We start from the raw sequence: 25,300 nt of genomic DNA on the forward strand, positions 1-25,300 counted from the left end.
AAAACTATGATAATGACTATTTTATCTGTCCATTTGTCGGTTCAGAAAAATAAAAGTCAAATCTTTTTATGTTTTTATTATTTTGTGTTGTAACTGTAATAGTGTAATGTATATAATAAGTAAATTTGTAATATTATCATTATTATTATTACTTTTGTATGTTTATTAATATATTACAATTATACAATGAGTATATCATCTATCTTGTCTATTAAGTATTAAATTTAATTAATGTTTATACAAATTTGTAGCTACAACAGTAGCCAATATTAATTTTGATTCCTAATTAAAATTAAATTTTAAATTAAAGATATTTATTTAATCAAATCATAATATTTCACAATATTACAAAATATTTTACAAATTCTTACTATGAGTTGGAATAAAATAACATAACCTAACTCAAAAAAATATAATAGGTTGATATAATATATTATATATTTAATATATTTATAATTATTCTTTTTTTACCTATTCATAATACCTTCTATTTTCATGAAATGAAATAATTACAATTTAAACAAGAATAAATAAATAATTTCATATTATTTTTTAATAAATCTCTAATAATCAGAATTATCCAAAATTAACCGGTTCTAGAACCCTTACTCTTTAAAAAAAATCGAAACTGAAACCGGAATCGAAAAAACCTTATATGAAACTCCCACTCAATAATTTCACGAAATTTTGAAATCCATGAACTTTAACGTTCCAACAATAATATTTAATTCAAATAGTAAGTGGTAAAATCATGTTCTCGTATACTGAAAATTATCGTTGTACACACTATAAAGGCAAAATTTTACATTATTGTAGGTATTGACTTATACCTATTTGGTTTGTTAAACATGAGATGCATAGTATCAAAATAGACTAATCGATAAATTCATGTTTCTCTAAAAATACAAATGAAAGTAAAAAAAAAATAAAAATATTTTTAAAAAAAAATCAAGTTCCGCCATATTCCGGATAAATTTGTTTGTGGGATAAGTCATTTTGGTTTTTAAATATCATAATGTCAATCTAAAGAGTTTTGTCCTCATTTAACATAATTTGATTTATGGGTTAATCTGATCTGGTGATATGCGCCTCATATGATGCGTATGAAATGAAATGTGACATAATTGAATTGTTATATTACTCGTACATATTACAATATAACATACTGTAACTTTTATATAGTACTTACAAGCTGGTGGCTTGCAGTGTTTTATGATATCGCCATGTACTAAACAATGATAATATGTTGCAATATATGTCATGTAAATAATATGTATTTTGTACACCTGAATATTTATTTATTATTTTCTTACTTAAGTAAGTCCCACTTTTCCAACGACATAACAATATGTTAACGTTTAATGTATAAAAATTAACGTTGTTCTGGCGGTTTGACGTATGGAAATTGTTTTCGATCGCGTTTGGTACGCCTCAGAGCAATCTCCTTCGCTGAACATGTCACTAAAATCATTTATGATTGATTAGGGTCTCCGGTACACGTTGTTTTCGGGGCAAAACGAGGCTTAACGCAATTTCCGCAACTTTATCCCTCTTCGGGATTCAAATACGTTTATATATATTTGCGTGTATATATGTGCATATAATGGAGGATAACTGTCAATCAAAATGCCAACGGAAAGTGCGTGTACGATGTTGCTGCACCCTTCTGCCTTTCGGTCCTATTGTAATGCGACGTTTCTTATTGATCACCGAGGCTGGCGGGAGATTCTAGTTTGAAACGTCAAAAAGGAAAAACGACCGCATGTCAGCACTGTAAAATTTCCATCCTGTATGGGTGCCTATTTGCACGTCCGTACGCCAAGGGTTATTTGATGTGAATACGACATAGGTTAGTCTCTACGTGTCGAGTGCATCCCATGTTTTATCGCATTCCGTGACCAATGCTCAAATCGAATAAATCATGGATGTCGTGAGTGAAGGTGAAAGGGGGTGCATTTCCTCATACTTAAATTAATGATTAAATTGAAAAAATAAAGAATAACAAATAGAAGAAAAAAATAAATATTTTAAACTTTATTTTAATTAATTATAAACTAGTTAGTTCATAAGAAAATTATTTTTTGAATAACAAATGATGTCGTCTAGCTTTTTTTTAAATTTTCCGATTACACTGCCGGTACAATTGGATTCTCCTTGCTAATTATCTTAGTAGCGTCTATGGTATAATTTTATAAGACATCCGGCAGATTATGTCATAAACTTTTTATTTTCATTCGAATAACGTACTCTAATAATAATTAGTTTTGAACTCACGCTATTCTTTATCACAAACCATCACTTATTGATTGGGAGTCATATGTTATATTTTATAAAATTACTTATCTACATAATTTTTTGTTATTGACAGACTTATAAATAAAAAATTATAGTCAAATTGTTATTCTTGTTTGAAAAGTTTAGTCAATTTAGAGCAGTGCATTTTGTTCAGTGAAAATATATATATATATTATTCTGGGTGGGTTACTTTGAGGTCAAATTCATTCCGAAATCGTTCCCAGTGAATAATTATCGGAGTATCTGTTTAATATATTCAGTTTTAGCAATATTACAATTTGTTATTGTTAAAAATATTGTACAGAAATAGTTCAACATGATTGTTGGAGCAAAAACGTATTCCATTGATACAACTTTAAATATAATATTTTGAAAAGTATAATAACTTTCCATGCGTTCAGTTAAAACCCTAATAACATAATAGAGAGATATAATACTATATTCTTATTTTTTTCATATTTTCACTATTTTACTTATTTGGCTCTTACCAAACATTTTTTTCCTTTTATTTAAGAAATACTAGTAAAAACTATCTTAACTCGACAACAATAACAATTCATTCATGATAGTGTATAATATTAAATCGAATAATTAGTTATGGTATGTATAGGTTTTAAAATAAGAATAAGAATATAACATGATATTTATACAGTGAATAATGAATGTTGAAAAAATGTAGATTATATTATAAATGTATAAACTTATAACATAATCTAATATAATAAATTACAGTAATAATTATAATGATAAAAGAAATCAGTAAAGAAAGTTTTTAATAATATTATAATGAACGCAATTAATGTAGGTATTGAAATTTATAAATTTGGCATAATTTGTATATATAACTATTATATTTATGTATAGATATTATTTAAGGGATAAAGGAGATGGTAATAGGCGATTTAATATGGAGGTTAGAAAAATTATTAATGGATTAATTATCGCCTTAAAGTGTTCAAGAAATTTTTTTGGTGATGTGTTTGGTAAAATTGGTTTTATTTGGGAGTGAGATATTTATTTAATTTTAAGTTTTTGGTAATTTTTTAAGATTTTTCGGTATACAGGACAGCTCTTATAGGAAACTGTATGCAGTCCTGAGCATGAGCCCAGTTCATGGGATCCGATGGTGCTTTTGTGCAATCTGAGGAAAACGTTTATAATCAAATTTGACACAGCGAAGTGGCAAATATTATTTGTATGGAAGTAATCTTGGCAATACTTGCACTGTGGGGGTAAAAGTTTTTTTCTCAGCTACTCGATTTTGATTTTAGTGTAGAAGAGCAAGTTCAACTTAAAAAATTTCAACATTAAGAGATAATAGGAGTTTAGTAATAAGGTGTAGAGTATTCATGACACGAATAACTTCATGACCTTTACCTGATATGCTGGCCTGATAAATACTCTCTACGGTTTTAATGACTTGGGTAAAAATGTGTGAAATTCTGTGGATCTGCTCTCTATCAGCTAGGAATTTATTAGTACCTAGTATTAAGAGTTGTTATTTTGTGTGAGCGAACAATCAAATATTTAGGAATTCTTTAAAAAAAAAAAAAAAAAATGTTCGATGAGTCAAATAGTGATTTTTTGAGCGTGGGGAATTCGTAGCCTCCACTTATGTAAAAAATAGATATTTGAACTTTGGTACTTGGAGATGATTATTCACTGATGGACGGTGTGTTAGATTGGTCTGGAAGTGAATTTGTGATGGGAGGAGGACTGAACACCTCCGGATGAGAATCTTTATCCACAGTAAGAGTGGCATAGTGGTTCGGAGAAACAAATAATTCGCTACTTTTCCCTCCAACTTTAATAGACGAAGATGTTGATGTTGATGACCAATTTAGTTTAAAGATATTCTGAGATATGATATTATTATGATATTAGATATTATGAAAATAATACACGTGAATATTTAATATGCTTTACACAAGTATAAACTTTTATTTATTTTAATACTATACAAAAATAAATGTTTGAAAACTTAAATAATAAATCATAAATAACAAATGTCCACGGCAATCATGAACACGCGAGCGACAACTGCCGTTTATACGCCCGTGGTGCTCACACTCGGTTTCCGTCGGTTTTTCGGTGACTTGATGGATTTCATGATTTCGTTTTGGATCTCCGAGAACGTTTTGCCTTTGGTCTCGGGCAGGAATTCGTAAATCAACAGGAACGACAAGAGGCACCCGGAACCGTACATAAAGTAATTGATGTGTATGCCCCACCGGTCGGTGATCACCTGGTACATCTTGAGCCCGACGAACGATATGACGGTGAGCGTGACAGATGTGAACGCGCTGGCCAGCCCACGAATATTGGACGGGAACATTTCGCCCTGGAGCGTGGGCAGCAGTGGCCCTAGACCGATGCTGTAGATGACGGCGAACGACCCGATGGCGGTGAACGGTATCCAGGCGCCCAGCGAGCCGACGTTGGACCACCGGTTGTAGTAGTACAGGCCGGTGATGAGTTCGAACGCGCCACAGCCGAAGCATGAAAATAATAGCAGCGGACGGCGGCCCAATTTGTCGACCAGGTAGCCGGTGATGAACGTGGTGCAGAATATGAGCACGCCCAGCAACATGGTGAACTGGTCCGGGGACAGTGTATGCTTCGTGTCGGCGTGTGCGAACGTGGACGATGCGTATGCCAGCACGGTGGTCATGCCAGATAGCACGTCGGCCGCGGCCACGATCTGCACGATCAGGAACGCTTTGCGGCTACACCGGGACCCGAACAGATCGCTCATCGACCCTTTGTTCCGCAGCTCATTCTTTACCTCCGCTTTGATGTGCATCAACTCGCGCACTACGATGGCCGACTCCGCGTCACCCTGCAGCCACGTCAGTGACTCCAGCGCTTTTTTGTCGTCGTTTTTCAACACGTGGTAGTACGGCGATTCGGGTATCCACAGGCACGTGGCCAGGAACAGACACGGTACCACCATCGAAAAATACGTGAGGTTGTCGTACGAGACTAGCGGCCCGATGCAGTACACGTACAGTATACCGGCGTTCAGCATCCCGTTGAAGAACGTGCTGAGCGCGCCGCGGATACCGTCGCCGGCTATCTCGCCGATGTATACAGGCGCCACCGTCGTGATTATGCCCATGCACGCGCCCTGCAGTAGCCGCACCCAGTACAGAACGCTGATCGTATTGCTGCACAGCACCATCAGCCAGCTGACGATGTACAGCGGCCCGGTCATCAGTAGACACGGTTTCCGGCCCAGCACGTCCACCAGCAGCCCGAACGGTATGGGCGACAGCAGGTTGCCCAACTCCAGCAGTGCGATCATCCACGACTGTTGCTCGTTGCTCGCCGACATTGTTAACTGACCGCTGGCCAACTTGGCCAACACTGGCGACGGCCAGCCCATTGACGTGCCGGCCATCATCACGGATAGCGAAGCTGAAAAACAAAACGTCCCGACGTACGCGTCATTAACATATATATATATAGACAATGTTCAAAATGGATAGAAATAATGCGTGTGTGTTACTATATCACCCATATACGTCCGTGTACGTGTACCGGAAATCGGTATCGACCGCGGTTACCATTCTTTCTTGGTATACCCCGTCCGTCATCAGTGTACCGCTTGAACGGTGCACCCACCACCGTTCGTTGAACACCTCTTTGAAAGGCGTAAAAAGTTTCCACCAAAAGTGTACCTTTCCCTTTTCCAGTAAGACCCGATTACATCGAATTATATTTTGACCGATACTTGTTTTCACCGATCAATTTCTATATCACCTACAAGTACATGAATTATTCTTTTTATAATTATGAAAATACACTACCTATAGATTAAAATACTCGTGAAGTTGTATGATACCAAGTTAATAGATTGTCTTTGATTTATCTCATTTAATCAATTTGAAAGTACATATATATGTACATAAGAAAACTCGTTTTTTAGTACTATGTTTAAGTTTATGATTTTTAAATATATAGATTTATTATATTATGCTATACAGATATGCATCACCTTTTCAGTACTAGTGGACAGTTATTGAATGATTACTATCGTATTTTATTTAGATGCTAAAACATGTCAACAAAATAAAATTCATTACAGAGTTCAATAGAGACTATATTAAAACTTAAAACGCATAATATTTTGCTAAATACGCTTAACTAGTGAGTTTTGTAGTAGAAATTGTTTCAGTGGAAACGGTTATCGGTCAAATATCATTTGGTGGAAACGGGTGTTGGTGGAAAAGAAAAATATACACTTTTAGTAGAAACATGTCCCGTCCTCGTCGAACCTACTGGCTTTGGCGAATACGATTCCAGCACCAGATCACGTTAAGAAGTTAAGGTTTTTTTCATTTTGGGTTTCTGGTGTTACCATATTGTATTTCGTTTTATCGATGTCCCAGTGAGTGTTGCAAATCGTTAGTGTGATTTAGTCTTTCCAGAAAAACTATATATATATATATTATTCGTTTAAATTTTTAAAATTAATTTTATTATTTCGTATACTATTCGTTTAAACTATACACGAGATTATCTATGGGATAATATATCGCCCAACTGCTGTACGTGGTTTGTAACGGTTAACCGTTCTTTATTATGTCACCCAGCCTTTTTTTCTTCCATGTATGACATCAATTGTTTAAATTTTTTGGTCTACTTTTTTACTTATAAAAACGTTAATCACTTATAAATTCATGTTTGTAGTAAAAATCACTTTCTCACTATCATTCTAGGTTATATGCTATATCAAATCCCTATATTATCTTGATCACCTTAATTATTTATTGCCACAACTAAGATATTTTTTATTTCCCGAACAATTTGGTTTGGTAGTTTTAACATAATCAAAATGGTTTCTATTTTTTTCCTATCTAACACGTCTTAAACATCCTTACAATAGTTTTTGAAGATTGATCTTTGACTAAAATTTCTTTAAAAAAATAAACTTATCGGTCGCTTATCAACAATTTTTTTTATGAAAGTATACAACACTTATAATTTTGGTTTCAGATGAAGTGGCAAAAATCTAAATACAAAAGATTGTTCATGAAGAGTTCAATATAAAACAGTTATTGAATATTTTTTCGGTGAGTTATTTTTATAGCAATTTTAATTTAAGAAAATTATGTTTAATTGTTTTTGCTACAAAAAAAAAATCTGTTTAAATTAAGTATGACTAGTTTCTTTTTTTTTTACAGTTTTGTATAAAACTGGAAAAAAAACGTTAATAACACATATTTAAATACTTTTATTAAAAGTATACGCCTTTATTGTCCATTTAATACAAAGGTTATTTGTTTAAAATAACAATCGTATAAGTTTTTATCTTACGTTTATTTTCTGTAGAAGTTTGAGGAATAAGAAAATAGAAAACCATGACTCCACGATAAACTAAAGAACCTTTTTAAAATAGTTAGGTATTTATTGTTTTACTTTAATTCGTTTTCATATCCGGTCTAATATTTTAATGATATAGACAATAAAATATTAGTTATTTATTTGTTAATTAAATAGAGAATTACATTAATAGGTTAAATGTCGATGGAATGTAGTAGACACACGTTCCAATTCGTGAATTAATTGATACCTATACTTTTATACTTTATTGACAAATATTTAACTAACTATAATAATAATTTATTATTTACTAAAATATGGTTGATTGAAATTGTATGTTTGAAATGTAAAATGATAAATATGAAATCGAATTTTCAATAATAATGAAAAAAACGTAAAACAAAATCTTCAAATAACGTAAATTATTTATATAATTGATTGTTATTAGATTATTAGATATAGAAACAATTTTTGAAATAATTATAATCGAATTCTTATTTCATAACAGTGTAATGAATTCAAGCAAAATAAAAGTATTTCAATATAATATAGCATAGGAGAAAAAACAAAATAAATTTACATCATATAATACTCAGTATTTACGATATGTATCTACCTACTATCACATTGCTCAAATTAGATTAAATGTTATACTTAATATGAATTTATTGCAACCATATCATATAAATCTTTCGTATATGTAACAAAATATTTCAATAAATCTTCATTAAAACGAAAAACTGTTGGAGTACTATATATTTTTTTCTTTATTTCTAATTTTTACAGTCTGTAACAATTTTTTTATAATAAGTAAAATTGATGCCATTGTTGGTTTTTTTTTTTAATTAGGCTATAAATATATGTGATTACATTTGGTTAGATTATTGATTAATGATTTTTAAGGTCTCTACACCAATATCACTTCAAATACCTCGGCGGGTCGACGGGTATATTTTCAAAGACTAGCTTAATTATCAATAAATTTGGGTGGGTGATAAATTTAGAATGTAGACTTTTATAGTATTCTACTGTGAACACTGGAGACAAGGAGAATATTGAGGTATTTGTGAAGAGAATGATTAGAAAGGAGATTTTGTGATTTGGCAGTGGGTTAGATTGGAATGTCTGTAGTTGGTTAATATTGGATTCTTTGATGAGCACCAAAACTTGAATAGCATAGGTTAAGAATGGTTTGAGGAGAAGTTAGTAGATGAAATATTTATTATTCGGGTTAACGTGTTTAGATATTAGGAGGTACCGTAGTAGTATACTTCTGTCTTTTAATAGTTTTTTTTTTTTTTTTTTTTTGGGGGGGGGGGTTTGATGTGTGCTGCCCTTGTGAGACACCGATCAAGTGCCACTTCTAAGTAACGAGTATTGTATACATTCGAAGAGGTTGGTGGTTGATATTGATAGAGTACTAAGTGAATCAAGTTTATAGGTACAAACCATAATATAATTTATATTTAGTAATATTATTTTAAACTTTTAAATATAATTTGTTAAAATAGTTTAATAACTAAAAATAACCATTCATTTATAATAATTTTGTTTTATTAAATATTACATTGCATTAATGTTATATTAAAATATAAAAAAGTCTTACTGATTTCTAATTTCTTGTTCCTATATACTGAATAAATTATTATACATTATTTTGCACGAAGTAAAACTATCTAATTTAATTTAAATCAATGTATAAATTATCTATTAATAAATTAATAAAGGTACCTATACCATATTATAGAAGTAATTATTAAATTAGATTCCATAAAGTAGAACCATATATATTTGAATAATGAGCATACTAATAAAAGAAATATGATTTTTAATTATACACATTGATAAATAGGTGTAAAAATGATTAATTTAATCTAAAAATACAACATATCAAATATTGCAAATGAGTCAGAAAAAATGTAAATATTGATTAAATGGATTAAAACTAAAAAAAGCCGCTTTAATGTTACACATAATTATACACAACACAGAATTACGTGATCAAGTATATATAACTACTTTCAAATAAGTTAACATATTAATGATAAAGTTGCATCAATAATTCTTTTTTCCTGAAATCCTAGAGTCAAGCTTTGCGAATGACAAAAATTCTCTCTTCTTTTATTGAATCGCGCATACTGTTTATTAATGTAAATTTTATGTGAACTCAAAACATTAATTTCTCATTTCATTATTGTCATTATGATACTTGGTATATACCGTTTGTATTTAGTTACGATCTTAAATAATGAAAAAGTTATTTGGTTAATTAGATACTTCAAAGACATAGTTATGCGAGATGAATGCAAATCATTAACATTTTTTACTTTTATGTACACATTTTGGGTGTACAAAATTGCATATTCCAGAAATGTAATGCACTTATAATTACAAGGACGAAATGGCAAACAAAAGTTAAGTAAAAGTTTGTAGAACAATTCGTTTTAGTATAGTATGATTGAACCCAACATAGAATAATGTTGAGGCAAAAGCATATCACTTATCGTTACTTTGAAAAATAATGAATTTTAAAATGTAATACATTATATATATATAATCAGAATAATATGAAGAAAGTGAAAATTATGTATAAGCTTTATTCTACTGCACCAATTTTATAAGCAAAACTGTGGATAATCAAATGTCTTATATTATATTAGTATAAGTTCCAATATGTTCGTTGTTACATTTTAAATGCTAAAATTACCATAACAACATATGTACTATGCCTATTCATTTTTATGACTGTTATCATTACTAAATGTTTCGATTTATATTTTAATCTTTTTTCTATTGAAAAAGGCATGGTTCTTGGAATTCATAAAATGAATTTATTTCTTAGATTCATCATGCAATTAATATTTATAATAATTATTATATTATTCGAATTATACAGTTTTTAATTATTATAAAATGTATACATGAATCTCAGAAAAGATGTATATTTTCGTAATAATCAAAATGGTAAAATTAATTATGCAAATAAAACAATAGTGTAATATTTTTAGTAATAAAAGGCGTACAAAAAGTAATAAATAACAAAAGTTGATAAAAATATATCATAGCAATATAGGGTTGAGGAGATGTATATATAATATTATTTATTATTACTATTACGAATATCAATTTCCATTTTTTAATTTATTTTAATTGAATGTTACATTACATAAATAAATACGTAATTAATAAAAGCGCTAACAAATATTGTTATCGTTGTATTTTTTCCCATTGAAAATTTGGTATAGAAAAAAAAAAACAAATTATTAAAATATTATAGAATATTATATTTGTTTATTTGTACGTTAGTTATATGGTTGAGATAATAATGAATTCAACGATTATACATAAATTAATAATAGTCTCATGTGTTGGTATATTAAAGGATCAATACTACCATTTGGATCGAAAAAAAAAGCTTATTTTTATGCTAGGTTTTACGCCTTATCGAAGTCATACGCGTAAACGATTTACGAGTCGATGGGGGATTTGTTGGATTTACCTGGGCAAGATTAAAACCAAGCGATATGAAGTTTTTGGGAAGTTTTTGATTATTTTGTCCATTTTTCACATCCGGCGTTACAAAAACCACTGTGCTTTGGGTACGAAAAACCACTCCCCCAGCCGAGTCGTGTCCCAATAAATTTATACATTTACATATATATATGATCATAACAGCGCATAGAGGTTTTCAAATGGAAAAGTTCATAACCCACCACTTTTCATTTTTGCCGACTGGCCGTTCTCATCAAATTTGTATGCACAATTAAAAATCGGTATAAATATAGCTATTAAAAAAATAAGTGAGGGGTGAAAACCGCATATATTTTCCGGCGGGACGACAGCTAACCCGGATCATTGTGGTTTTGGTGCGTCTACGAGTGTATCGCGTGAAGCCGACATGGATAAAAACGTTGTATTATAAGAGTTTTGAACAGTGACATCCAAGAAGAGTGCAAATGATTATTTGACAGCATATAATGTGTTTAAATAAACGTTTTTCCATTAAACAGGCACCATGTGTTCTGAACAGTTTAGAAACGAAGAGATGCTTTTGTAACCGCACCAGCCATTAACTTGTAACGGGTTAATGGAATTTTCCTATACAATATACATATAAGCGAACGGTCCCGTCGATGTTTTTCACAACGCTGGTCAAGAGGGATTTAGGAGCGAAGAAAAATGTGATTTATGATACGCATTATATAGCTTCTGAAATGCACTTCTGGGTCAAGTATTTGGTGAATCCGTCGAGGCATATATATATAGGCTTATGATATATATGACGCTATAAATACCTATACCCACCCTATGCACAAACGTTTATTTCATAAGGTTGCTGCTACTGGGTTAACTGACGTGTACGCCAAATAGTCTTATCTTTGATGATAAAAAATAGTATATTCTTCAAGCACACCGCGCGGCATAAATAGCAACTAGTTTACATGTGCAACTGTTTTATGTGGTTATATTACGAATTACGTGTAAATATATGTACCTCCTTCATTATTCAAACTGCAAATTTTATATTAAGTGCAGCAAGTGACAAGTGTTAAGTCAATATTGTTATTTGGATTAAAATAAAACTTGTCACATTTAAATGCGTTAATATTTCTTTACGTAAACTTTGATTGAATGAAATCTTTCCGTCGAATTATATTGTTTGTAAGCTTAAAATCTGAAAGTCGATTTTGTTTATAGTATTTACTATTATTTATTGTGACTCATCGAAGTTTCTTAATGCCTACTCGTAAATGTAATTATATTCTTTAAATGGATATTTTTTTTATCTCCGTTATTATTTATCACCAAAATTAAATTAAAGCGCATATATATATATATATTTGTATTAATAAACAATTGATTAGTTTTGGGATTAAAAGAAGCGATATTCATAATATCTGATAGTTCCCTCTTTATTAATAGTATTCTCGAGTGTGAACAATATTTGAAGCTATAATTTCCTCTAGTAACATTTGGATCTTCAAAGACAATGAGCCCTCTATAGGCTCATCTCTTTCTCGTATGTAATCTAACAAAACTTGGAGTACATTCATCTCGTCCGTTATCACCAAACTCATTAACTAATTTAATAACGAGTAAAACCATGTATGTTTGATTTAATCAGGGGCGTAATTTCTATTAAAAAAACTGGGGGTGCTTCTATCTTTTTCATGTTCCTTAATGGTTATAGACACCCGCTAACCGTATAATTCAACAGTTACTAAAATTTTTGGTAAATATATGAATACTTTTAAATTTAAATTGTTCACTTTGATTTTATATTTTTATTGTGCGTATAACGAATTATCTGTCTGTTAATACAAATGTCTTATCACATGATCACTTTTAGATTCTGACTGAAGCGAAGGATATTATGGTTTTATAATGATGTTTGTATTTTAATGGTTAAACACTTTTTCGGATAGAAATACTGGTCCAAAAGTTTTTTTTAGGACCTTTTTTAAATTTTAAATTGGCATGCGGTGGTACTTTAGATAGGTCATTTTTTTTAAATCTTAATAGTTTTTCTAGACATGAAAAAAAACTGTCCTGAAATCGTAAAAATATACTGTAAATAAGAATTTCACATTTCAAATTTTAGTTATTTAGTCATAATTTCAAATGTAATGTCGCTAGAATCTTGAAACTTTTACCCTATAGCAAAGATATTTTTTTTTTGCATTGCGAAATATTTTCTTATTGTATAAAAATTTATATATTTATGCAAAAAAATTCAAAAACTATTATGTTTTTCTATACATAATGAGTAATGAGTATTTAAATGTAAATTAACATAAACACATTTGGGGGTGCTAATTTCGAAAATGGGGGTGCTAAGCACACCCAAGCCCCCCAAATTGCGCCTATGGATTTAATTAAAATAAAAACATTTTATTGTACACTAAAAAATGTTATTCAAAACAAAGTGTTGAAAAAGACAGCAAATTTACTCCGAATAATATTTATGGTATGAGTATGTAAAAATAAATTGTGAACAAAAAGAAAATTAGGTATTTTTTTCATTTCTGTTGTTGGTGTGTTGAATAAAATCCGATTTAGAAAAAACATAGCAAGTTTTGTTGACTCACGTAGTGGTAATTTCCACCCACATGGTAAACAATAATATAATACCTATATACTGAACATAGTTTACAAATGGGATTACTCTTCTGTTTCGTAGAAAAATAGAATTCATCCAAATTGATTTATGTATTGCATACGAGTTTTTTTTTAATCAAATACGTGTTCACTTCGTGAAAATAAATTTTTTCTCGTGTAAAAGTTATTATACAAATCTAATTAAATTTAAATGTTTTAATTTTCATGTTTTTTGTAGTTCGTAATTATTCTAACAATTTCACTCAAATTTATATAAAAATATATTTGTGTCAACGAACACTTCTCTACTAATACTGTGAATTATAATTTCTGTCTTGGTTCAATAAAAAAATAATTTAAGGGTAATTAAAATGTTTGAATTACGATTTAAATCAATGATTGGTTCGTATTCTACTGTTATTGTTCAAGGTTAGATAGGAAATTCTTTTTATTGCTTAAATTTAATTTTTAATAATCCCTTAAATTTAAATTTAATAACTTGATCAATTTAGTATATCTATTGGTCCATGATTGTATACTAATTCTATCTATGTTTTAATTTTATAATATTAAATAATCACTACAAATTATTATATGAATGTAGTAACAGTATGCCGAGTATACCAAACATTTATAAAATGTTTATCATATGCGTATTTAAGATAATCTATAATGAGTAATATTTTCAATTATGATATATTCTACTCATTATTCGTATTGATACTACTAAATAATAAATCTCTTTTAATTTTAGTCATAAAAAAACTTTAAAAATGTAAATATCTTTCATATCGACTTTTAATATATTATTAAAAATATTACGTTTATTAAGTTTTTACATGAAAAATAATACATTACATTTCGATTCAATATATTTCAAATTTTTCAATTAATTAATTATAATTATTATTATTATTTAATTTTAATTATAAAAACCATAGGCATGGAAGAAATTGTTAGTAAGATATTGTATTTAAGTACCATTTTGCTGGGTTAAATGAAAAAATTGAAGTTAAATTAATGTTAATATGTTAGAGTTTAATTTATATTAATTTTATGACACTAATTCCATTATGTAAATAAATGTAGGAAAATAAAAATTTTCTAAAAAAACTGAATTCTAAAAATTAAAACGTAATGACCGTTATTAGCGTAACTTTTGTTGTGCATCAATGTAATGTGTATTATAAATTATAAGATATGCATATGTATTACAATAATGACTATTCTAGAAAAGAAACCATGAACTCGAAAACTGTTCGTTCCAATTATGATAAATTAAAGATAAATTATTGCGAACTATTATTGTCAACAATCGTCAATTATGTATGAAAAATATAATATAGTTAATAATTAATATATACATACAAAGTGATAATTGTGAATCAGTTATACTTAGAGTTTACTCTTAAATATGCATATCAGAGACTATTTGAAGACAACACAATCAATAAATATTATAATCTGTAATATTGAAATAACGTTATAAGACAAACATTTCTTTTACTAATAATTTTGTTGTATATTATTATTATTATATTATTATTATGTAATATATATATATATATATATATATATATATTATTAACTTTAAAGTATATGGTTAAAATGTTCATTGATTTTATAGAAAATAATTGCATTTGATTTATTTCCAAACAAATGTTGTCCAATTAAAAATAAATTAACCACACATTTAACAGATAAATTGTACGATTAAATAATTCAACCACGTTAAATTAAAAAATGTTGAATAATTATAAGCAGTATTGTTTAAAAATATCACATTCTGTCATCATATTTTGTGGTTGAAAATGTAACTGTTAGATTTTTTTACGTGACAAAAATACTAGAAGAGAAATCGTAACATTTACACTCCCTAATATCTCTGCTCCGTATCGATCGACTGTACGCGAAGCACACGATCATGCTCCGCGCGTAATTAAAGTAATGACTTTACGGATTAGATTTGCACAAAGTTTATTTAAATAGGTAAATTAATTAAACGTAAAACATCTTTAATTAGTATAAATGATCGTTTAATCGAATTATGTCAAAATCATATTCGCTTATGTATGTACATATATATATATATATATATAATAACTATAATTTACGATTTAATTCGTAAAATGTAAGGGGAACGAATTTAATCGTTGTGTATCACGTCCGAGCGATAACTGGTCACAGTCACTCACCTCTCGCCACCATCCTTTTCGTTAAAAAAAACACTTTACAAACGCGTGTCATCATTACCCAAGATGTAAAATCTCTCTACTCTGTAATCTCTCATTCTCGACGGCGAAACTCATCTTAAAATTATTTAATTTATCACAATGCGTCACGAAATCGTATTAAAATACGCGTGTTGTGCGAAGATGAAACATACGTTTATGTACGCGCGTCGGTATTAAACTTTTACGTGGGACTAACGTCAAACCGTCCGATAAAAATGCGAATCGGTAAACAGTGAAAGGGCGATGGGGTGAGGTAGTGGTCGAGAAGAGGCGTAACGAGAGGGAGGCCGCAACCAAGACGAAAGGGTTAGTGCAGTAAAATCGCGGTAAATATCCGTTACGAGATCCTCACAGTCCCCACGAAAACGGTACCGTTTCGCAATCGCTTGAGATTGCATATCGTATAAATACTTCCCCTCGGGCCCGTGAGCCCTGACGTCGTTGGCCCGCGGCACGGACGTTTTTCTGACGAACGGAAACCACCCATTGGCACTTGTGCGCGCGTAGAATATTATCCTACGGCGGTGACACTTACCGACGAAAGCGGCCACGTACTGCCGGCCAACGGGTTTGTTGAAGAACCAGCCGACCATGGCTGCCGACCGCTGTGGCGGCGGCGGCGGCTGTAGTGTGGGTCGCGATACACCGTCCGTTACGGCGTCACATGTTCGGGACGACGCCAATGCTTACGGGTCTGATCGCACCGTTTCTCGAAGAAGACGACGACGGCGGCGCGGATCTGTTTTTTTTTTGTTTTTAAGTTCTCCCGGTGACCGGACGGAAACTGGCCCGGTACGGTACGACGACCCCACGAATGTATCACGTGCGCGCGTTGCACGTTCCCGCGGTCCGTACGCGTGTAGCACGAATGCGGTCCGTCGGTAACGTGTGGTGTCGTAAATATACACGCGGTGCGATACGTCGCGTACGCGCGTTTATCGGGTGACGAATCGAACGGACCCGTTGTTCGCCGTGCACGCGTAATAATGTCATGTGGACATATCCGTTACGTTGCAAACGGGTTGCGCGCCGAGTATAAGTGTATGTTGTGCGCGTGCGTGCGCCGTGTCGCACGGGTGACGGTGACAGCCAAGGGCGTGGTGACGAAGCTCCGCCGAATTTATCAGCGGTCCGCGGAGGATCTTCTTATTGTCTCGCCTGAATCGCACGCGGGTCGTCCGTCGTCGGCACTGTCGACGCGCGTCGATACACGGTGTACGAATGTGTTTGTTGTAACTCACTCCTCGTACCACGGGGCGAACAAAAACCAATGGCAATGAAAAACCGAGGGCCAACGGAATAGCATGACGCGTTTCGAAGGATATCGCGCGACCGTCTCGCGGACGAACGTACAATGAGCGGGACAGAGATCTACTCGCGACGGAACGGACGTCGAAAATGTCACGGCGGCAACGTACGCGGTCCTGGGACGGTTATCGCAGACACCATTAAAATAATAATATGACGTGGTCCAGTTTTCTTGATCTTTTCTTCTTCACCTATCCCCTCTACCACGACATGTTTAACGGTTATTATTATTATTTTTTAATTTTTCAAACCGTCCATGATATGTCATACGCGCGATGACGTCGTACGGCGGACACGCGTTATCGCAATAAAGACTCTCTCGCGAAAGCGGTGAAAATAATATTTATTGTGTGCGCGAGAAACGGCGATGACAACGACCGCGCGGAACGTCGTCAAAAATAAAGGATATCATGCTAAATAGGGTAATATAATATCAATGGAAAATAGTCCGGTTCACGAGTAAACCGATTTTCATGAAATAATAACTTTTCATCTCTCAATTCTAATAATATTTTGTAAACGCAACGGACCACATTTATATATCACATGTATATACTCGTGATCTCAATGGGTAATATTCTTCGCTTTATCATTTTTTAACTTTCAAAACGGCAATCACTCGTTGAGAATAAACGAACAATTTTTTTTTTTGTATAAATTCATTTGAGAAAATCTTTGTTTCCCTTGCTAATTCCGAGATTTTTCTCTTTCTAACGGTATCGTGATATTTTGATGAACTGTAAAATCGCGCATAAGATCTATTAAACTATATGATTTTTATCATTCAAATAGTTATTTTTCCGACAAGTCTACAAACAAATAATATTTTATTATGCATTCTAAATCGAATTAAACGATAAAAAATATTATCATAAATGCATAGTAGACTTTGAATCCGAAACCAATACTATATTGTAAAAATTGATATTCGTCATTTTGATGAAAAATGGAGTATAAAACTTCAGTAATTGATGATTTTAAATCGTTTTTACGACATTATATGTCTAAGCGTATATAAATTTACTAATGCCGTCTTGTTTTTTTTTTTTTTTTGTTTATTCGATGATCATAGTAAAAAACAACTTGAATAAACTTTAGACACGATGTTAACTGAAACGTGGGTATAAATAATAAAAATATAATTAATCCTCAAATAAGAAATTAATTTCTGTGAAAATTACATTTCATACCGAGTGAAAAATTTGTAAATACTAATCTGCAGAGAATTTGTGTTAATTTTTTTTTTTTATTTTATAAATCATTCATTTTTATTAATGAAAATACAGTAATACTTTTTTGTATAGGTTTTAAAATATCATTTCGTTAAATTAAATTATTAATATGAGGTTAATATAAATATGTAAGTTAGTGTGGTCATCAGTTAAAACATTCAATTTTAATACTAACATTTAACGGGTGAACTGTTTATAATCAATTAATTTGTTTAATCTTAATGACATAAATTGCAGTTATATAGTTCATAGCATAGGTGTACGCAGATTTGTATTTTAGGGGGTAACTACGATAACTTTGGCTTTTAGCTTAACAAAGCGTGTAGGTATGTTTAATAAATTATAATGTATTAATAATTAAATAAATATAACTTTATTTATTAATTTTATATTACGTTATATTAGCCCCAATGTATATGTTCTCCTTGAATCTCGTATTTTTTTTTCTCATATAGCTTCAATTATTTAAGATTTATATTTTCGTAATCAATTATAGCTGTTATAAGAAATTTTTGCAAGAACATTTTGTTTAATTTTTTCTACCACGAAACATCATTTATTTTTACCAAATATTTTAGAATAAATTACATTTAATTTGTGTAACATCAGTTAAAATACAGGATTATATAATATGACGCCGTTTAAAATATTTCAGGGGATGCCTGGGCATACCCGGCAGCCCCGTGCGCACTCCTATGGTTCATAGTTATATTCAATTCGGATATTCATCAAATGCAACATTAACCTAAATTGATAAAATATTATGCACCTGTGGGTATAATTATAAATGTTTATTGATGTATATTACGTTTTAACTAATTATTAAATAATAACAACGTCCTAGTGATTACATTAACGCGTGTTTTGTATTTTATAAGATTATTACGACCATTGTTAAGACAAATAATTTCACAGTTAACATTTTTATAATTTGATTGATCTTTCCATATCACATAAACGTTGAGTAATAGTGTATATAGATAATTAAATTTGTGGTAAGCCATAAATGTAACATATTTATCGTATTTCCACGACGTACAAATAAATATAAGAAATCTATTAAAATACATTCAGTTAGTATTATTTAAAAGTACCATATATAAGATATTTTACTCTGGAATAATATGGTGTATATATATATATATATATTTAAATACTCGTTTGTATTTATTGATATCAAAGATATGACTACTATTTGAAATATGATTTATCTTGATGATATTATTTAAAATATCGTAAAAGTATTAAACCCTTAGTGACGCAATACGTATTAAAATAATACGTCGCTAAGTCATTTGAGGTGTCTGAATTGAAGACTGTAGGTAATATAAGATTTAATAGTTATAAATTCTTGAACCGATGACATGGTCCGATGTCTTAACTAATACTTAATATTTTATTTAATCATTTGTTGACACCCATCGCATTTCTATAGTTGTTTAAAAAATGCATTGAACACTGCCCTACATTCATATTTTATAAATATTATAATGAAAATATTAAATACACTATAATACTTACGCATCATAGGCTATTAATTTAATAATTTTCTATATATTTTATATTATGAGGAAATTGAACAATATACTGGTATAGAAAGTAATAAATAATAAAATTCAAAAATAAGTCAAATATCTTCTTTACGTTTTGGATGAATATTTACTTTAATAATTTCCAAAATTATTTAACAATACATTTATACCGAATGAAGAATTTTTATTATTTAAAGTTTATCTTATTTTATATGTTTAATTAAAGTTGAATTTTTAACTTTTAATAGATTAAAATATAGCAATAATATATAATATAATTTTACATTTTTTTTAATACAAAATATTTAAATCTAATTACTTTTTTCTTTTTTTTTATATGGAGTTATTTTAAAGTCATACTACAGTTAAATATATTTGTTTAATTATTTCAATGGTATTAATACTTTTACTAAAAATATATAATGAATTAAATAATATATTTGAATTAAAAGTAAAACCCTTAACAACCGACTACATTTACTGCATCTAATTTTAAAATCAAAATTCTTTATTCACACCAAATTTACTTGAACTATGTATAAATCTCTTTTGCGACTAAGGGCATATGTGATTCAAATTTGGGACTGTGCTAAGCTGTCACAAACTCGCACTATACAGGCTTTCCAGCCAATTACTATCCTTTAATTACATTCAAACCTTGGTTTTTTTCCCACCCCATACTAAACTAAAAATCAAATCTGTTGACCAATTTGCCACCAAACATTACAAATATTATTATTCCAAACCACAATCTTATACCAACCCATTAGTGTAACAAATCTCATTCAATACTCAAATCATTAATTTCACCCATCGACTCAAGAATTAATATTCCACAGATTTAATAATCTAAATATATATCGTTGGATCCCAACACAGGTTAATCACCTTTCTCATATTATTCACAATAAAAATGTACATAATTTATAATATTTGCTTATTATGCTATTCTGACACAGATTGTAAGTATTATTTTTCAAAGAAAAAAAGTTTCTACAAGATAATATACAGTAAATTACTGGATAATATGGGCCACTTTAATATGTTAAACAATTCCGACTGAACTTATAAAATATTATGAATGTTTTATTATATTTTAAAATTTAATCAGATTAATATTTTAAGGGTATTTGTATTTTAGGTATTATAATTTATATTATATATTTTAGTATTTAAGTATTTGAACAAACATAGGTGGTATTATAAATGTAGACAACCGACAAATATTGCTTGATGCAGATGTCAAGTTTTCCCATTATAATATTACGGTTCAAAATAAAACTAACTTGTATTTACGTAATTCACATTTTGATTTAAATGTTTATTTATTTTGATGTTGCTATAGAAATAATACGTGAATCTTTTAGCTGATTAAAATATTTTAACTTAATTAATCCAAAATAATCTTATTACTATATACGTGGAAGACTATCAAAATAAAATACTCTTTTGTCGAAATATATATTTTTATTTTATTATAATTACCATTACTGAATTCATATATTCAAAAATTATTCCAAAAAAAATATTCCACTTCATCAATTTGGTTTGAATCCCTTACAATTGTTTAAAATTCCAAAGGATATTTGAAATAGTATTAAAGTACTTTTAAAATATGTATGGAATGCACAATCACGGTTTTCCATGGCTATGTACAAGCCTTTAAGTAGGTATGATAATACAGCCTCTTGCATAGACTAAAAAAAATGAATCTATCAACGTAACTCTATAACATTGTATGCTCATTTATCAAAAACGAATCCTCTCAAATACGAATAGACATTGATACATGTCAAATATACTCAATAGAAATTTGAGTCCAACTAGGATAAGTTCTTGGATTCACACTAATCGAAATTTTCTATTATAATGTTCCAAAAAGTACAACAAGCAAAAGAAGCGTTCTACAAAAATAAGCACCTTTTCACAGCAAACACTGTCAGCCTTAAGACAAGAAAAACTCTGATTAAAAGTTTTGTATGGAGTATAGCACTATATGGAGCAGAAACATAGACGATACTCAGAGAAGAAAGATTAAAACGTTGGAAACATAGTGCTGGAGAAGAACACTGAAAATTCCCTGGGCATATAGAGTTAAAAATAAAGTAGTATTCCAAAAAATGAACGAACGAAAAGTAATATCGAAAACAATCAGGGAAAGGAGGAAAAAATGGATTGGACATGTTATAAGAAACAATAAATGGATAACAACAATAATAGAAAGATAGACGGAAAAGCCGGAATAGGTAGACCAAGAACACCATATATGAAACAAATTATAGAAGATATTGGAAAAATTAATTACAAAAAATTAAAAGTAGCAATTATGGATAGAGACCAATGGAGATCCATCGAAGTCATTGAACCAATCTAAGGATTGAAAAAAACAACAAAATGTTCCAAGACCACAAAAATATAATTTAGCAATTCATGCTAATAAAATTGTTATTTTAACACAAATTAAAAATCTTTGAATATAGGACTGAAAATATTAAACAATAGATCAAATATCAAATATCAAATATTTATGAAAACGGAATTTAAATTAAGCCCTACAATAACTGAAGCAAAAATACTTACTCTTAAAAGATGCATAAACTCAACTCAATTTAAAATTAATAATCAACTTATTATATGGAATAATTAGGATCAGTCGATTATATGCCTTGGAGTTTTCCTCGATGAAAACTTAACCAAGAAGATACATATTAATAATAAACTAAATCGCGACTGTACCAAAATTAAATTGTTATATCGCCTAATCAAATATAGTTTAACACGTTATATCAAATTTTTACTTCTAATATATACTTCTATAGTAAGACCATTGATAACATACGGATACCCGGTATGAGCTGCCATATCTCAAAAAAAAAGTCTCTAACTATGGACTATTCAGAAAAAAATTCTAAGAATAGTCCTAAATTAACTCTGGTCGATGTGTATCAAGCAACTCCATAACGACACCGAAATACCATACTTGAACACATGGATTCGAGACTAGTTTAAAAAATGTTGACTTAAGACTTAACTCATTTGAAAGAGCCCTCCATTATAAAATAGAAAAAAGAAAAAAAAAACTATATACTTATAATATATACTATATATAGTATATAGTATATAGTATATATACTATATACTATAACACTTCTACAGGATGTTTTTTTGTCTTCACAGTTGTAATAATCATTTGAGTTTAAATTTTTATAATACTCATTATTGTATATATTTTATCTTTTTTAATTGTTATCTATCTCTTTGTTCTGTCATACCCAATTTAAACTACAAACTTTTAACTTGAAGCATGGAAAGTTAAAATATTGCAAAAACAGTTAATTTAATAAATAAAAATAAACAATTTCTCTATGATTATCGAAAACATTTCTAATTTTACCATTACTTCTTTTAGATTTTAATATGAGAATAAAATTTCATAAAACTTATAAATTGTTATTCTTAGTCGTTAAAAAAATGTAGTTTCAATAAAAATGTTGTTAACGCTTATTAAATATATAACTATTAATTTAGGATTCAATCGAAAATAATTCAGGAATCGGTTCATTGAAAAGTTTTGAATGCACCTACGTGCATAATATATTTTATCGCAATTACGAGTCCTTTTCAACAAATTACTTAAACTGTTGTATTAGGTAATTCCTGGCTTTACCAATGTAATTCATCACTTTTAATAAAAATAAGATGATGTTTAAAATTGTTTTCTTTTTTTATATTTATTTATTCATATTAGTAAGCAAGATAAAATTAATAAATTATACGATGTTTAGTATGACTCGACGTGTATTAAAACTTATGTTATAATATACGAAATAAATTAGAGAAAATACATCAACCATAGCAAGTAAATATAAAATTATAAAGTTTTATCCAATTTCCTAATATTTGGAACAAATTTTAACTAATTATTTATGAAATAACGCGCAAACCAAAGACATACAGTTAATAATTAATGTAGTTTAATTTTCATCAAAGTAAAATAAATGAATAGTATTTTGGATAATTTTTACAATATTTTTTTTATTTAGAATAGCTGTCATGATTTAACTCTTGGACTGTATAATTGTTTAATGACTTATCAATTGATATAGTTATTGATATTTATGGTTTTTAATGGTTTTTTATATAAATATATCAGATTGAAAGAATTTCATACATACCTATTCTAATAGAAATCAAATTTAGTATTCTTATAAGATTTATGGTACAGTTATCATTACAGTTTATATGACACTTAATATAAGTAATTCGAGAAAAATTAATGTTTAATAAACTTACAAATTTGTATTTATCTTTGATTACACTTATTTTCACATGTTCACAGCATCAATCAATATTTTATTATGGACCTAAAATCTTAAGCGATGAATTTTAGATAATTGTATTGTTGATAAATTTGATAAGTTCATTTAATATTTATTAATATATACCTAGTTTAAAAGATAAATATAGACATACGTATGACATATCAGTGTTAATACTTACGGTTAAATTCGTATCGATAAGCGTTGAATTTTTTTTTTGAATTACACGAGTTGTTATACTTATGCCATTATTACGTGTAGGTACTAGATTAATTGTCATTTCCTCCTTAATGTGCATTGTAATCTCATTTATATTCTCAGGCACAAGGTTAAAGCTGTATTGTGCATGTGAAGTGTAAATTCGATTTCATTTATCATTTTAAATGCACTTCTTATTAATAAAATAAAAATAATTGCCGAGAAAGAATAAGTATATATATTTTTTATTTATGTGTCTAGAGGACATAAAATCTTCATAAATAATCAGTGATTGGTTGATCTCTTAATCCTGACAAGTGTTGTTTGATGTTATTTTAGAATAGCATATCTATAATTGGTTGAAATTATGACATAATAGACAGAAATAGATTTCTTGATTTTTCAGGTTAAGTGACTAACCAAGTACAACATCAACACAAATGCACTTTATAAGGTTCGTTCTTATTAAAATATCACAAATCCGTAAGAATTATAATATTATAGAGAAATTTAATTAAATTGTAATACCCATGAATAAGTTTTCGTTATTATTATCCACGATTTTTCGAATTTTATGAGTGTCAAAATATTAGTTACTTACCGTTAGTACTTGAATTAATAATAATTCAATAATTGTTCTTAATATTAAAATCATTTAAATTTTCACGATTATAATAAATTATATTTTAAATTTTTTTTCAAGATATTTCTATTTTTATTTTACAATTTTTAAAAAATGTATTATTAATTTTTTAGAT

General features: G+C 29.5%; 2 protein-coding genes across 4 annotated transcripts in view; one reads left to right on the forward strand and one right to left on the reverse strand.

Annotated features, from left to right (window-relative positions):
* LOC112679572 overlaps positions 1-25,300 on the forward strand; it is a 214,805-nt gene that overhangs the window by 59,423 nt on the left and 130,082 nt on the right. The window contains exon 3 of the mRNA XM_025549440.1: positions 7,294-7,370. The gene's annotated coding sequence lies outside the window, so the exon portion shown is untranslated. The remainder of the gene's footprint in view (positions 1-7,293; positions 7,371-25,300) is intronic.
* On the reverse strand, positions 4,260-24,603 carry LOC112679574 (facilitated trehalose transporter Tret1-like). 3 transcript variants are annotated; one of them, XM_025549443.1, is made up of 3 exons: positions 16,489-17,389; positions 5,804-6,057; positions 4,260-5,712 (listed from the first exon to the last, which is right to left on the reverse strand). In XM_025549443.1, the coding sequence occupies exon 3, from the start codon at positions 5,696-5,698 to the stop codon at positions 4,343-4,345; it is 1,356 nt and encodes a 451-aa protein (XP_025405228.1). In that variant the 5' UTR covers positions 5,699-5,712; positions 5,804-6,057; positions 16,489-17,389; the 3' UTR covers positions 4,260-4,342. The 3 variants fall into 3 exon arrangements, with proteins under 3 accessions (XP_025405228.1, XP_025405230.1, XP_025405227.1); XM_025549445.1 differs by lacking the exons at positions 5,804-6,057; positions 16,489-17,389 and adding an exon at positions 24,526-24,603; XM_025549442.1 differs by lacking the exon at positions 5,804-6,057.

The sequence above is a fragment of the Sipha flava genome, unplaced genomic scaffold (genome assembly GCF_003268045.1).
Source record: "Sipha flava isolate LNK unplaced genomic scaffold, YSA_version1 164_pilon_pilon, whole genome shotgun sequence".
NCBI lineage: Eukaryota > Metazoa > Arthropoda > Insecta > Hemiptera > Aphididae > Sipha > Sipha flava.

Bases quoted from the DNA above. Each gene is read 5' to 3' on its own strand.
- LOC112679574 (XM_025549442.1), bottom strand. From the start codon at position 16,546: ATGGTCGGCTGGTTCTTCAACAAACCCGTTGGCCGGCAGTACGTGGCC. The intron at 5,713-16,488 runs GTAAGTGTCACC...TTTGTTTTTCAG, and splicing joins GTACGTGGCCGCTTTCGTCG to CTTCGCTATCCGTGATGATG.